At 42.6% G+C, this 12,040-nt stretch overlaps 1 protein-coding gene across 1 annotated transcript in view; it reads right to left on the reverse strand.

Annotated features, from left to right (window-relative positions):
* ripor3 (RIPOR family member 3) overlaps positions 1 to 12,040 on the reverse strand; it is a 68,069-nt gene that overhangs the window by 30,328 nt on the left and 25,701 nt on the right. Inside the window, exon 3 of the mRNA XM_072381445.1 lies at positions 4,724 to 4,822. Within this exon, the coding sequence (XP_072237546.1) occupies positions 4,724 to 4,821 (98 nt within the window). The 5' untranslated portion in view covers position 4,822. The remainder of the gene's footprint in view (positions 1 to 4,723; positions 4,823 to 12,040) is intronic.

Consider the following 12,040-nt stretch of genomic DNA (forward strand, 5'->3'; position numbering starts at 1 on the left):
GCAGCAAACTCTGTGTGAAGTTAGCCGACTGTCACAGAGCACGGAGTGAATAAACTGTGCTGCAGGGGGGCGTGTGGATGAAGTGGTCCCAGTAGAGTGCCTGTGTAAAATCCCTCCGTTAGATCTCCTATAGCTGCAAGTAGCCACATAACAGCATAACAGTGAGTAGATGAACGTATTTCATGCCAGAAATAAGGTCTCGGTTTAAAATACCGGAGTTCCCCTTTAAGCAGGTATAGAAAATGGATGGATGGATGTATTGTCTGTGGTTACCTAGACTTTGAAGTGATGGACGTGGTGAAAACTAACTTATAAACACACAACTCTGATCTGATATAACAGATCTGTTGTATCCAAATGTAAATCTTTAGTATTGTGAGCTTGTGGGATAATAGTGGGGACTGAATACGCTACAAAGAATTTACTGTTAAATCCAAGGTGAAGAGCACAGAAACCCACAATACTCAGTGATGATTAATGCATTCCCACAAGGTAAATATGATAAAAAGACAAAGGCTTCAGATGATTTGGACTTCAACAGAAAAAGGATTCATAAGCAAAACTGTAAGAAGCGTTCTCAATGCTGAACGTCTCTCAACAATTAATCAGAAAATTCTATTCAGCGACAGCCCTAAAGAGGTTATTCTCAGACTTAGAACTGAATACCTCGGTCTGACTGTAACATCAGAGGCCAAAGGCTCAGTTTGACTTTCTATTAAACCATTTAGGAAATCTTTTCAAGGCTTGATGTTTCTTTTAGTTCACCCACCATACGATAAATCAACTTCAGAACCGGGATTATAACGGATGATAAAAAGAAATGCCTAAGAGCTTGATTAATGTGAGAGATCATTCACAGATGTGGATTCAGGAATGCCAGAGACATGTTTTTTCATCTTCCTGAATGAGTTGGGCAGTTTGAAGAAAGCAGTCATATTTGTCCTCCGTTTAGGCTGCTGTGAAGAGAAGCCGTGCCCTTAAGGCTCATAACTTATTTACCCTTTGGGTTTCAAAGAAAAGACTCCAAATGAAGCTCCAGCTGGGATTCCCACAAGATGAGCTCCTACTTTCAGCTCTAATAGTGCTCTTGTGTGAACTGACGGGTGTTTAAGTAAGATGTTGTTGTCTTACTGCCTACAAACAGTTTCTTCTGTGTTGTATCTGTGTGAAATCGTGCCATCCACACCTCTCCTTCCTCCTCTGAAGGACTTTGCAGCTTCATAGCTCCGATGTGGAAACTCTCTTATCAGTAACTGCTGAGGCAGAAGCAAACTGTGGTTTAGTTCTGATATGTGCCGACTTTTTTGTGTGTGCGGGAAAGACAGAGCTGTTTGGCTTCATCTGAGCCTTTCAAAACCTCGATATTCCTCCCAACGTTTCACTGTGAGACTCTTCATCAGTAAATGCTGCTATTAAAACAGTCATTTCTTCTTGACTTGATAGAACTTTCTCAGGTTCTCAGGTGTTTACAGAACAGGTTTATGAGACCAAGTCAGTGCAGTGACATGAGAGCCATCGAATCGGATTAATGGCTAAAATCAGTTCATGTAGACACCTTAATCTGACAGAAAAACGGATCGGATTAAGACCCGAGATAACTCGATCCAAATGAACGTTTTCCTCCTGGACCTCCTGAAGTCAATGATGACCTCCTTTGTTTTAGTGGCGTTTAACCTCCTTTCTGTTGGAGGTCTCTTTCAGTGCGGTTACATGAGCGCCATCGGATCGGATTAATAGCTAAAATCAGCTCATGTAGACACCTTAATCTGACAGATCTGATCGGGTTAAGACCCTGAGATAACTCGATCCAAATGTAGACGACAGTGGATCGGATCGAGCGTTCTGAGCCTGCTCCAGATTTTTCCCGCGATCGTCACCCGGAAGTGGAAGGAGACGATATTCCTGTTGTTGTCGTCAGAAAGAAAGAAACAACGCGATGGAGAATGCGCCGTTGGGCATCGTCTGTGCCATAACCAGCTCATCACAGATGGAGAGGGACGCAGCTTCATCTCGCTCTGCGTTCGCCATCTTTCTGAATGCCTGAGTTTGTTGTTGTTGGCGGTGAAGACGTCAACAGGAAGTGGCTCTATTAGCGATAGCTGAAATGGGGACAGCGCCACCTATCGTACCGGGGTAGGACATGCTTTGTGCCAGTGATTCCATTCATTCACCGCCATATATCCAAGGATAATTACCCTCAGATAAGGAGCAGAACCCAACTGTAGCTGTAATCCAGTTAATCTCATCATGTGGACCCACTGACTGAGGACTAGATTTAGGCTCAAATAAGGGAACTTTCCAGAAGGATATTTACTTCGATGGTTTCTGTTATGGCATTTTTCTTGGAGCTATTGTCCCATATTCCCTTAAATCCCATCAAGCGTTGGCACAGAACCTTTTCTCTGATACCTTAATAACCAAAGGAAAGCAGATTCATCATAATCTTATCATGGAGACCCACTGACTGTTGACTGCAGTTTGTACAAATGCAAAAGAAATGAAAAGTTTTACTCTGACGTCACTGCAAACGCAAAGCTCCTTTTTACAGGCCGATACAACTTTGACAAGAGTAAAACAGCACTTATGGAGTTGACTGAAATATCTTTTAAACATGACAAATGAGAGAAAATATGCTTATTCCGTCTGCCCACACACGCACAAATCCTCAGTGTTTTTCCAGCTTCAGCTCCGCCGTGTGAAGCCTCTGTCAGACACCGTCTGTAATTACAAACGAGGATCTAAAAGTGCCTTCATGTCGCGGGATATTGGTCCTCTCTGTCAGGGTCTGTGGCGAGTTTGTGTCGTGTTGCTCTTCACCATCAAAGCCTTATAATGACGGTTCAAGGAGGACCACTCAGTCAGTGGAATGATTGGTGTGCGTGTTTTTTAGCGTGCCTCTGCGTTTTCGATGTAAAAATGTCTGGATGGTTGTGTTTTGTCCGTATAAACACCCATAAAGTCACACAGGAAGCTGGTCGCAGCGTCTCCTGAGCCTGCCAGCTGGCGTTTGTTTCTCTTTCACTCACAGTTCACATCTTAATGTGTCTGCCCATCAATTAAGAGGCTCGTCTGAGGCCGGAGAGATTTAAGAACAACAACTTCAACAGAGGGCGGGGTAAAAAGACAGAATCTGGTCAGAGTTCCTGTTCATATTTCAAAGAGTTTTATTTTCTGCCTACAGTCGTTCATTCTGACAATGATGAGGCACCAGGGAACTCATTCCCTTCACATTTGTCACGAAATAAAAGTTTTATCGCACGAGATGCTCAAAGTTGGAGTACTGGCAGAAACTCAGAGCCAACTGAGTCGAATGCCTCATTGAACAACCGTCACATACTGATGCTTTGTTAGGAGCTTGTTCCATCGGTTTCAGTGGCACAGTAGGACCTATTAATCAGCCTCCTGTAACAACATGTGTGGTTTCGTCTTTGCTATTTTAATCACTGACGTTTGCACGTTCTATTGGTTTTATTGTTGCACGGACAATGGACTTTTATTTTGGTTTTATTGGTGTTGTGGACTGGATCCGGGTGCTCTGATTGGTGTGACACCCCCCAGTGCATGACAAGCGCTGGGCTTATTTCAAGGAGCGTAAATTTGGGAAAGACAGAGTTGTCCCAACCAATATTTTTGCTAATATTCTCATGTAAAATTTCTTTACATAATGCATTAAATATAATATTTTTCACAAACTCATTCGTAGTATTAAGCATTTGTAGAGAACTGTTTTTCCCAAACTTTGGTTGTGACTTGTCCTCATGGTTTCTATGCAAACTTACGACCTTGGTAACCAGTAAAATGGCGTCCATGAAGGTAATAATGTTGTTGTAACACTTGTTGATCAGCTCCAACGTCATACAAGTCGTATGATTATAAATAAGGCATTATCTGTCTTTATTTCACCAATACTTTAAGAAGAATGAATGAACGTGTGCTATAGCTCTGTTAGCTCATAGCTGCTGTGTTGTTGTTATTGGTGGCTATCGGGGGGCTTATAGAGGGCTTTCTACAGACTTGTCATCGACGCCCGCCGCTGCAGCACAGTTTATTCAATCCGGTAAGAACGTCCATCTTACTCAAAGTCATCGTTCACATCCTCAAAATCTGATAAATATCCTGCCATGTTGCACAAAACTATCAGCAGCAAACTGTGTGTGAAGTTAGCCGACTGTCACAGAGCACGGAGTGAATAAACTGTGCTGCAGGGGGGCGTGTGGATGAAGTGGTCCCAGTAGAGTGCCTGTGTAGAAATCCCTCCGTTAGCTCTCCTGTAGCTGCAAGTAGCCACATAACAGCAGCTATGAGCTAACAGAGCTATAGCACACGTTCATTCATTCATTCTTCTTAAAGTATTGGTGAAATAAAGACAGATAATGCCTTATTTAGAGGCTGCATCCTCTAAGCCCCGTTCACTCCGTTATATGGATCTCCAGTTATCTAAATATCTTCTGAAGGACGCCGACTTTCACCAAACTGTTCTCAGTGAGTAGTTCGCCCCTGCTGCTTGTGGGGCGCCATTATGAGTCATATTTAGGTGTTTGAGCAGGTTGTTTCATTTGGAAGAGCTGCAACCCTACTGCTGGCAGCAATATCGAGCACATTTTGGATGTCCTGTGGAGGAAAAAGGGACTTGAACACATTTGCTCCTCTTTTCTTTTTTTTTTTATATCGAAAGGAGCCGTTAGTTCGTACTCAGAGTTTATTCCCACCATCTCCAACCCACCGTTGTCGACCAGTCAGGGAGTTGAACCCGGTGAAGGAGCGGCTTCTGTGGACCAGACCTCCATCTGACGGAGAGTCGAATCGCAGCTTCACTGACATCCTGCAGACCAAAAGGGAGAAAAACTTCAGACGCATTTCCATTTTACAGAGATTCTAGTGAATCCAACTCAAACACTTTCACATTCAGAGACAGAAGATGACGCTACAGAGCAAAAAAAGTTTCAAACCGATGTGAAAGCCTCAAGATGTTCAGAGATTTTGTTGACTCCACATTTTACAACAAAATCTTTGCCATGTCCCAAAAGTCTTTCATCAGGAAACATCTGCGTCTCTTTTTATTTTGATATTCCGTAGCTGTCAAAATAAATAATGTAAATTAAAATAAACACATGCCGTCTCTTTAGTTGTTTGTTTCTTATTGGCTTTTGTCTATTTTCACCTCGTTGTCTATTTGCACAGGCAGTCATGCCAGAGCCTAAATCAACCGGACCACACTTACGCTCAGACGATCCAAAACAGGAAACGAAGCTCCATCCAGCATCTCTGGGGCACATTAACAGAGGAACATCTTGAATCAGACCCACAAATATGCGCACAAACTGGTGTACAGATGGAGGGCAGTTATAAATTCACTCTCTAACTTTAAGGCAGATTTTCAGCCTTGTTTGTGAGGCGGTTCCAGCACGCCATTTTACTTTAGACACCTCCGAAACCGCTGGATGAATTGCCATAAAATTCAGAACAGATGCCCACAGCACTGAGATGAATCTTTATCTCTCTGGTGCCACCTATAATCTCACCATCATGTTCTGCTTTGGGTAGAAAAAGTCAATGAATTCGGCCTCTGCACAGCAGTTTAAATCAGAGGTCATGGGAAGGCAGTCCTCACCCCTCCCTCCATCTGTCTTTAAGTTCATCTCTCCTCACTTACAGTCCCACAAGGCCAAACCTACATCTTAAAAGCATCAACAGTTGCCAAGAAAACCATATTACTCAACTGGAAAGAGAGCTGAATGATCAATATACTGCTGGCTCACTCTGTGAGACAGGCTCACATCAACCAACACTAAAACACAATGTGATCCCATTCCTTAACAACCAGCCAAAGGTCAAAGCTTTCGGTTTTACAAGAATATATCTTTACCACCTCCAAATGTCACGTCAGAGGGAAACGTTTGCAGAGTTATAGCTCTTTCAGCCTTTCGCTTTCTGGAAAATTAAGTTATTCTTCTTATTCTCATGCTGAATAAGTTGATTATTTCATTGAATTTGATACGGTTAATCAGGGAAAACTGTAAACACTGACCCCGGAACGTTAGCCTATGTTGTACTTTGTTAGCTTATATTTGACCTCTCACACCAACAAGGCATTTTCACTGGATATTCTCCCTTTTTCGGACCGTTCTCTGTAAACCCAGAGGTGGTTGTGGGTGAAAATCCCAGCAGATCAGCTGTTTCTGACACACTCAGACCAGCCCGTCTGGCACCAACAACCATGCCACGTTCAAAGTCCCTTAAATCCCCGTTCTTCCCCGTTCTGATGCTCGGTTTGAACTTCAGCAGGATGTCTTGACCACCTCTACGTGTTTAGATGCATTGAGCTGCGGCTGATTGGCTGATTAGCTGTTTGTGCTAACAGGTAATTGAACAGTGGCCGCTGAGTGTGTTTGTAATCTGCTTGAATTTAAAAAGCAAGTTCCTCCGGAACCTCTTATTTGCAATACTCCATCGTACATGAATGAAATCATTCATTAAAAGTCAGAAGGATAACAACTAGAATGAGTTATTGTTACTTCTGCAGTCGCTTTGGTTGCTAACCCACGCAGGCATGAGGGAGGGGCTTAACCAGGCCTTTAAGATGCATCTTTGGGTTGCATGACCCATAACAGAGGCTAAGAGGCAGATAATCCACCCAGAAACACCTGAAGCAGCAGGTTTTTCAAGTTTTCTGTTGGATGATCCAAAAACAATGACCAAACCTTCAGATATTCTTTCAGATCCTCTCCTTTCAGAGCAGCCTCTATTATCTAAAGCTGAACAAATCTTCCTACAGAATAGATTAACACACTGCAAGAAGCCTTTAAACCAGTTGTGCCAGTTGTGCTACTGGTCCTTTTTCCTTTTGGCTTACATCATAATTCCTCAGTCACGTATTGGCTATCAATCACTCCACTGTTTTTACCCAAATGGTGCTATACAGATGGTGCGTTCAATGGCAAATCGGAATTTCAAAGCTATGACTGGTTAGTAATTAAAGAAAGCCAATTATGAGTCGGCTTTCCTTGTTTGGATCAAATAAAATGAACAAAATGAACAAAGTATGGGTAGAACATTACTATTTCTTCAGTGAAGTGAAGCAGCAGCTCATTGTTTTACACGTTTACAGAACAAAATGACACCCAAATATAAGCTCTCAAGCCTAAAATATCCTCTTAAAATCTGTGGTTGGATTAGATTAGATTAGATATACTTTATTCATGCCACACGGGCAAATTTAGTTATTTGACCAGGATAATAGAAAGTATAATATACACTACAGAATTAAAGTAAAAGGAGCGAAAACACAAAAAAAACCCAGAAAATGATCTATAACCAACACGATGAACCAGAAAACAATCAACCTGCAAACAGACAATGTGCAAAAACAAGTAGGGAGGATAAAAAAGTGACCATGATTCTAACTGAACGTGTAAAATCTGAAAATGTGTTAAAAAAACATGTTGAACAAATGCCAAACGGTGAGTTTTTTTCCTAAACGAATAAACTTTGGGGGAAAATGCAATTCAAGGGTGGACACATCAGTAAAAAACAAACTCCTAGAAGAAGAATATTGTGATTAAATAAGTTTAATCAAGTTGCTTCTTTAGTCTTATGTGTGACTGAGTCGGGATTTTATGTGCACGTGTCCCACAGAGAAGCTTCAGATGTACAACAGCCAAAAGGGATCTAAACAAACGAGTGAAGTTTTCTGATCACTTTGCCAGTCCTGTGTGTGTGTGTGTGTGTGTGTGTGTGTGTGTGTGATTTAACGTCTTGCTTAAGGGCCAATTAGCAGGCGAACCAAATTAAGCTGATCCATGCACAGCTTTACTCCCCTGACATTACGTCAAAACCAACACTGTGACAGAAACGCTGCCAGCTGCCAGTGGAAGCAGCTCAGAGTAACCTAGTTTGGAGCCCTGACCCAGAAGGAGAAACACATTCTGGTCCTGATGCCAGAACCAACAGAGTCACTAAGCAACTGCACATAACAGACGAGGATTGAGACTCCAGGTCTGATCATTATGAGCCAAAGCAAGCCAAGTGACAGCGGCGTATACGACTCTGTACCAGACAAAGACACTCTTTATTCCTCAGGTATCATTTAGCCCCTCGTGGCAAACCTGGAGAAAGTTTCAACAACATCCAGCTGCTAAAAGACAAAAAATGATGCAGTTTTACAGGCTGTTTTACATGAATAACAAACGGGTTTAAATATACAGAACTATTCACAATCCTTGATCTGGTCCTTATTTCTTCATATTTCTTTCCAAGCAGCCAGACTTTCTTATAATCTGGTTCTTGATCAATAGTTCTGCAGCTTTCTGAAGGTCTTTCAAGATTTTTCTTTGGACATTTTCTGCTTTTCCCCTCATTTTCAGTCCTTGTACCTGAACATCTTCAGAGGAATGTGTTTTTTCTTTGTTCAGCCACTTAACTCTGACCTATGAACCATTCAGGCAGAAAAAAGGCTCCTAACTCAAGGGATGAACCAGTGTTGTGTCGACACAGAACAGACAACTTAGCAAAGAAGCCATTTTAAATTGGATCTTTAGGCACTTTGTTACAAAGACACATCATTTGTTCCCATTTCTTTAGCTGCATCTATGAAAAACAGCAAAGAAAACACAGTTTGACAGACAGAAAATAGGATTTCTGCAGCAACAAGGTGATTCCCAAAGAGCTATTAGCTGAAAACTTGGCATATCTCAGCATGGTGTGCAGTGTGTCCTTAAAACATTTGAGGAAACTGGACAAGTGGAGGACAAAAGAAGAAGTGTCAGGCCTAAAAAACTATCTACAGCAGATGAACAGGATCTGAAAGTGAAGTCCTTAAGAAAGAGGAAAAAATCCAGCTGTGACCTGACAGGACCTGAGAGATGCATCTGGACCTTCAGCTGATCCATCTACTGTTGGCCCAAGCCTCATCAGAAATGGTCTCCATGGAAGGGTGGCTGTCAAGAAGCCGTTCTTAAGGAAGGGAAACAGGGAGAAAAGGCTGAGCTATGCCAAATGACACAAGAAGTGGACTGAAAATCAGTGGCAACAGGTCTTATGGAGGGATGAATCCTCCCCAGAGCCCGGACCTCAACATTATTGAAGCAGTGTGAGATCATTGCCTTTCGTTCCGTTCTCTGGCAGAAAGCCTCTGGCTGTGCATGAAATGATCCTGAAGTTGTCAGCTCTGCAGATAATCTGTAGGAAGCTTCAGCGTAGTGGAATTACAAAGCGGGTAATAATTCAACTAAATTTACAGAACGGTGCAGAGCAGAAGGATCAGCTTAAAACTGACTTCATAAAAGACCCAGACCCCCTTTGGCAGTGTTTTAATATGCTGACAAACCCTCAGCCCCCTTCTGTTAGCTTTTTAAAGGGGTCAAACTCACACATGCACAGCTGAGACTGCTGAGATCTCCAGAGTTTACTCTGAAAGACAGTCAGCAGGACGGGAGGAAACAGAGCAGAACCAGTGAATTATCATATTTGACTGCAGGGAGAGAGGACTTTTAAAACTTTTCCAAAGCCTAAACGCTTCTCCTCAACACAACATGTGAACTCTGTACGAAGACGTTGCGTTTGAATGACATCATGCAGCGACTCAGGACAAAATAACCTGAGAGCCTCTAAATGTTTGCTCATATCCGCACAACTCATAATGACAACTGCAAATCCCACCTAAACTCCCCAGAAGGCCCCAAGTCAGAGCACCAACTCTACCCTAATAAGCCCCTAATCTAACCAAGGAAGGATAGCCGACTCGTCGTAGTTCGCGTAATGAGCTGAGGTGAAACTCAGCGTCAGTGTGCATCTCTAACATAAGAATGGTGCATTTACCACCATTTAACTGGGATAAATCACATAATTTTACGTCAATAATAGCTCATGCAGACTAGTTTTTAAACAGGTAAACTTAAAGCCGAGTTTAAGTGGAGACGTGGCAGCTGATGACATCATGAACGATGACATCATCTGCAAAATAAACGTGGAAAACACAGTCATGGTGCAATCTGGGCCTATTTTCTTACATCATTCTGGTCTGAACCAGCTTTTTCTGTCATGAGTTTGAGTTTAAATAACTTGAAACACTTCACTTCTGGTTTTTCCATGTCAGCAACAGCTTTGCAGAAGAGCTTTTTTCAACAAAACTTCAGCAGCTATAAGAAACATTTCAGGCCAGAGATGAGCAGGAAGTGGGTCCATAAGGAATGGATGCTTACGTCAGCAGTGATCCTTTCTCTTCCTTGCACCCATTCTGATTGAACCGATGACGTTTTACGTAACGGTTCAATCATCTTCCTCGAACTGCCTCCTGTCCCCAGATCTAGTTACCAAATGGTAACTGATAAAATCTCGTTTTTTAGGCTTGTTCAAGATGAAGTGAACCTCACCTGGAAAGTGAGCCTGACCAGAGAGCAGAAACGCTCACATCCTGTTAGATCTGATTCCGATTTAATCAAACGTTATCAGACACCTTTCAGGTTATTGATCGCATTCTCCAGTTGTTTGATCTTAAAAACTCATTAAAATGCAAAACAGGTGCTATTTTCTGAGGAGAATGACTCTTCAAAAACAAATAAATAAATTCCAAACACTCTCCAACTCCAAATTAAAGGTTTCCATGAAATATCATACAGTTGAACCTTCATCTTCTGTTTGTGAATCAGCTGTTAGATCAGAGCTACATGTTTCCATCATTCCTTCAGTGAAGTCAGAATCAGCCGATGTCGGCGTTTCTGCACAGATCATCACACCCACAATCATATCTAGAATGAAAACTGTTCATTTCTTGTCTTTTTTCCCCTATTTAATGATTTCTTCAGTGCCTGCTGTTTTCGTTCAAACACCAGCTGACTTCAGATGATTAGTTAGCAGCTTGTCGGCTGTTTGAAGTGTTCAGACCACCGAGTGCAAATCTGCAGCTTTTTGTTTCACTCAGTGGGTCTCCATGATGAGATTAACTGGATTACAGCTACAGTTGGGTTCTGCTCCTTATCTGAGGGTAATTATCCTTGGATATATGGCGGTGAATGAATGGAATCACTGGCACAAAGCATGTCATACCCCGGTAAGATAGGTGGCGCTGTCCCCATTTCAGCTATCGCTAATAGAGCCACTTCCTGTTGACGTCTTCACCACCAACAACAACAAACTCAGGCATTCAGAAAGATGGCGAACGCAGAGCGAGATGAAGCTGCGTCCCTCTCCATCTGTGATGAGCTAGTTATGGCACAGACGATGCACAACGGCGCATTCTCCATCGCGTTGTTTCTTTCTTTCTGACGACAACAACAGGAATATCGTCTCCTTCCACTTCCGGGTGACGATCGCAGGAAAAAATCTGGAGCATGCGCAGAACGCTCGATCCGATCCACTGTCGTCAACATGCATCTCGGGGTCTTAATTTGATCGCGAGTAACCCGATCCGATCCGTTTTTCTGTCAGATTAAGGTATTATGTTATGTTTATGCATTTAGCAGACGCTTTTATCCAAAGCGACTTACAGATAGGGTAAAGGGGTCTTGTCTAACCTGTAAACACCTGAGAAAGTTTTATTAAATCAAGAAGAAATGACCGTTTTAATGGCAGCATTTACTGATGAACACAAAGAGTAGATACGTGGAATGTGAGATGAGGGAGGAACATTCCTCAAATGATGAAAAAATTCTCGGGGGACTGGAAGGGGAGAGGGTTCAGAGTGTGTGCATGTGTTAGTGTGCGTGTGGGGGTGTAGTACCTCGGGGGGGGGTTGTCTAGAAGAAAGCCGAGGTGAGATCTGGTCTTAAAAAAATTAGCCTTGACCTGCAAGTGATTTACTGGGTCCCATGTGGTGAAGAGGTGGGAGGCTGGGCTGGGGTGTGTGAGTGTGTTTGAGCATGTAAACATCTATGTGTCTGCTTATTTGCAAATGTGTGTATTTGTGTGTGTGTGCCATCACACAAGATGCACGTGTGAGGGTCTGCTCTCGCCCAGCCCCTCACTTTAACCCAAACCATCACAGCTAAATGCCTGAACATAAACCTAACCATAACATAATTCAAACCCCGACCATAAAACCAAG

The sequence above is a fragment of the Leuresthes tenuis genome, unplaced genomic scaffold (assembly GCF_036924035.1).
Source record: "Leuresthes tenuis unplaced genomic scaffold, fLeuTen1.0.hap1 SCAF_3, whole genome shotgun sequence".
Lineage (NCBI taxonomy): Eukaryota > Metazoa > Chordata > Actinopteri > Atheriniformes > Atherinopsidae > Leuresthes > Leuresthes tenuis.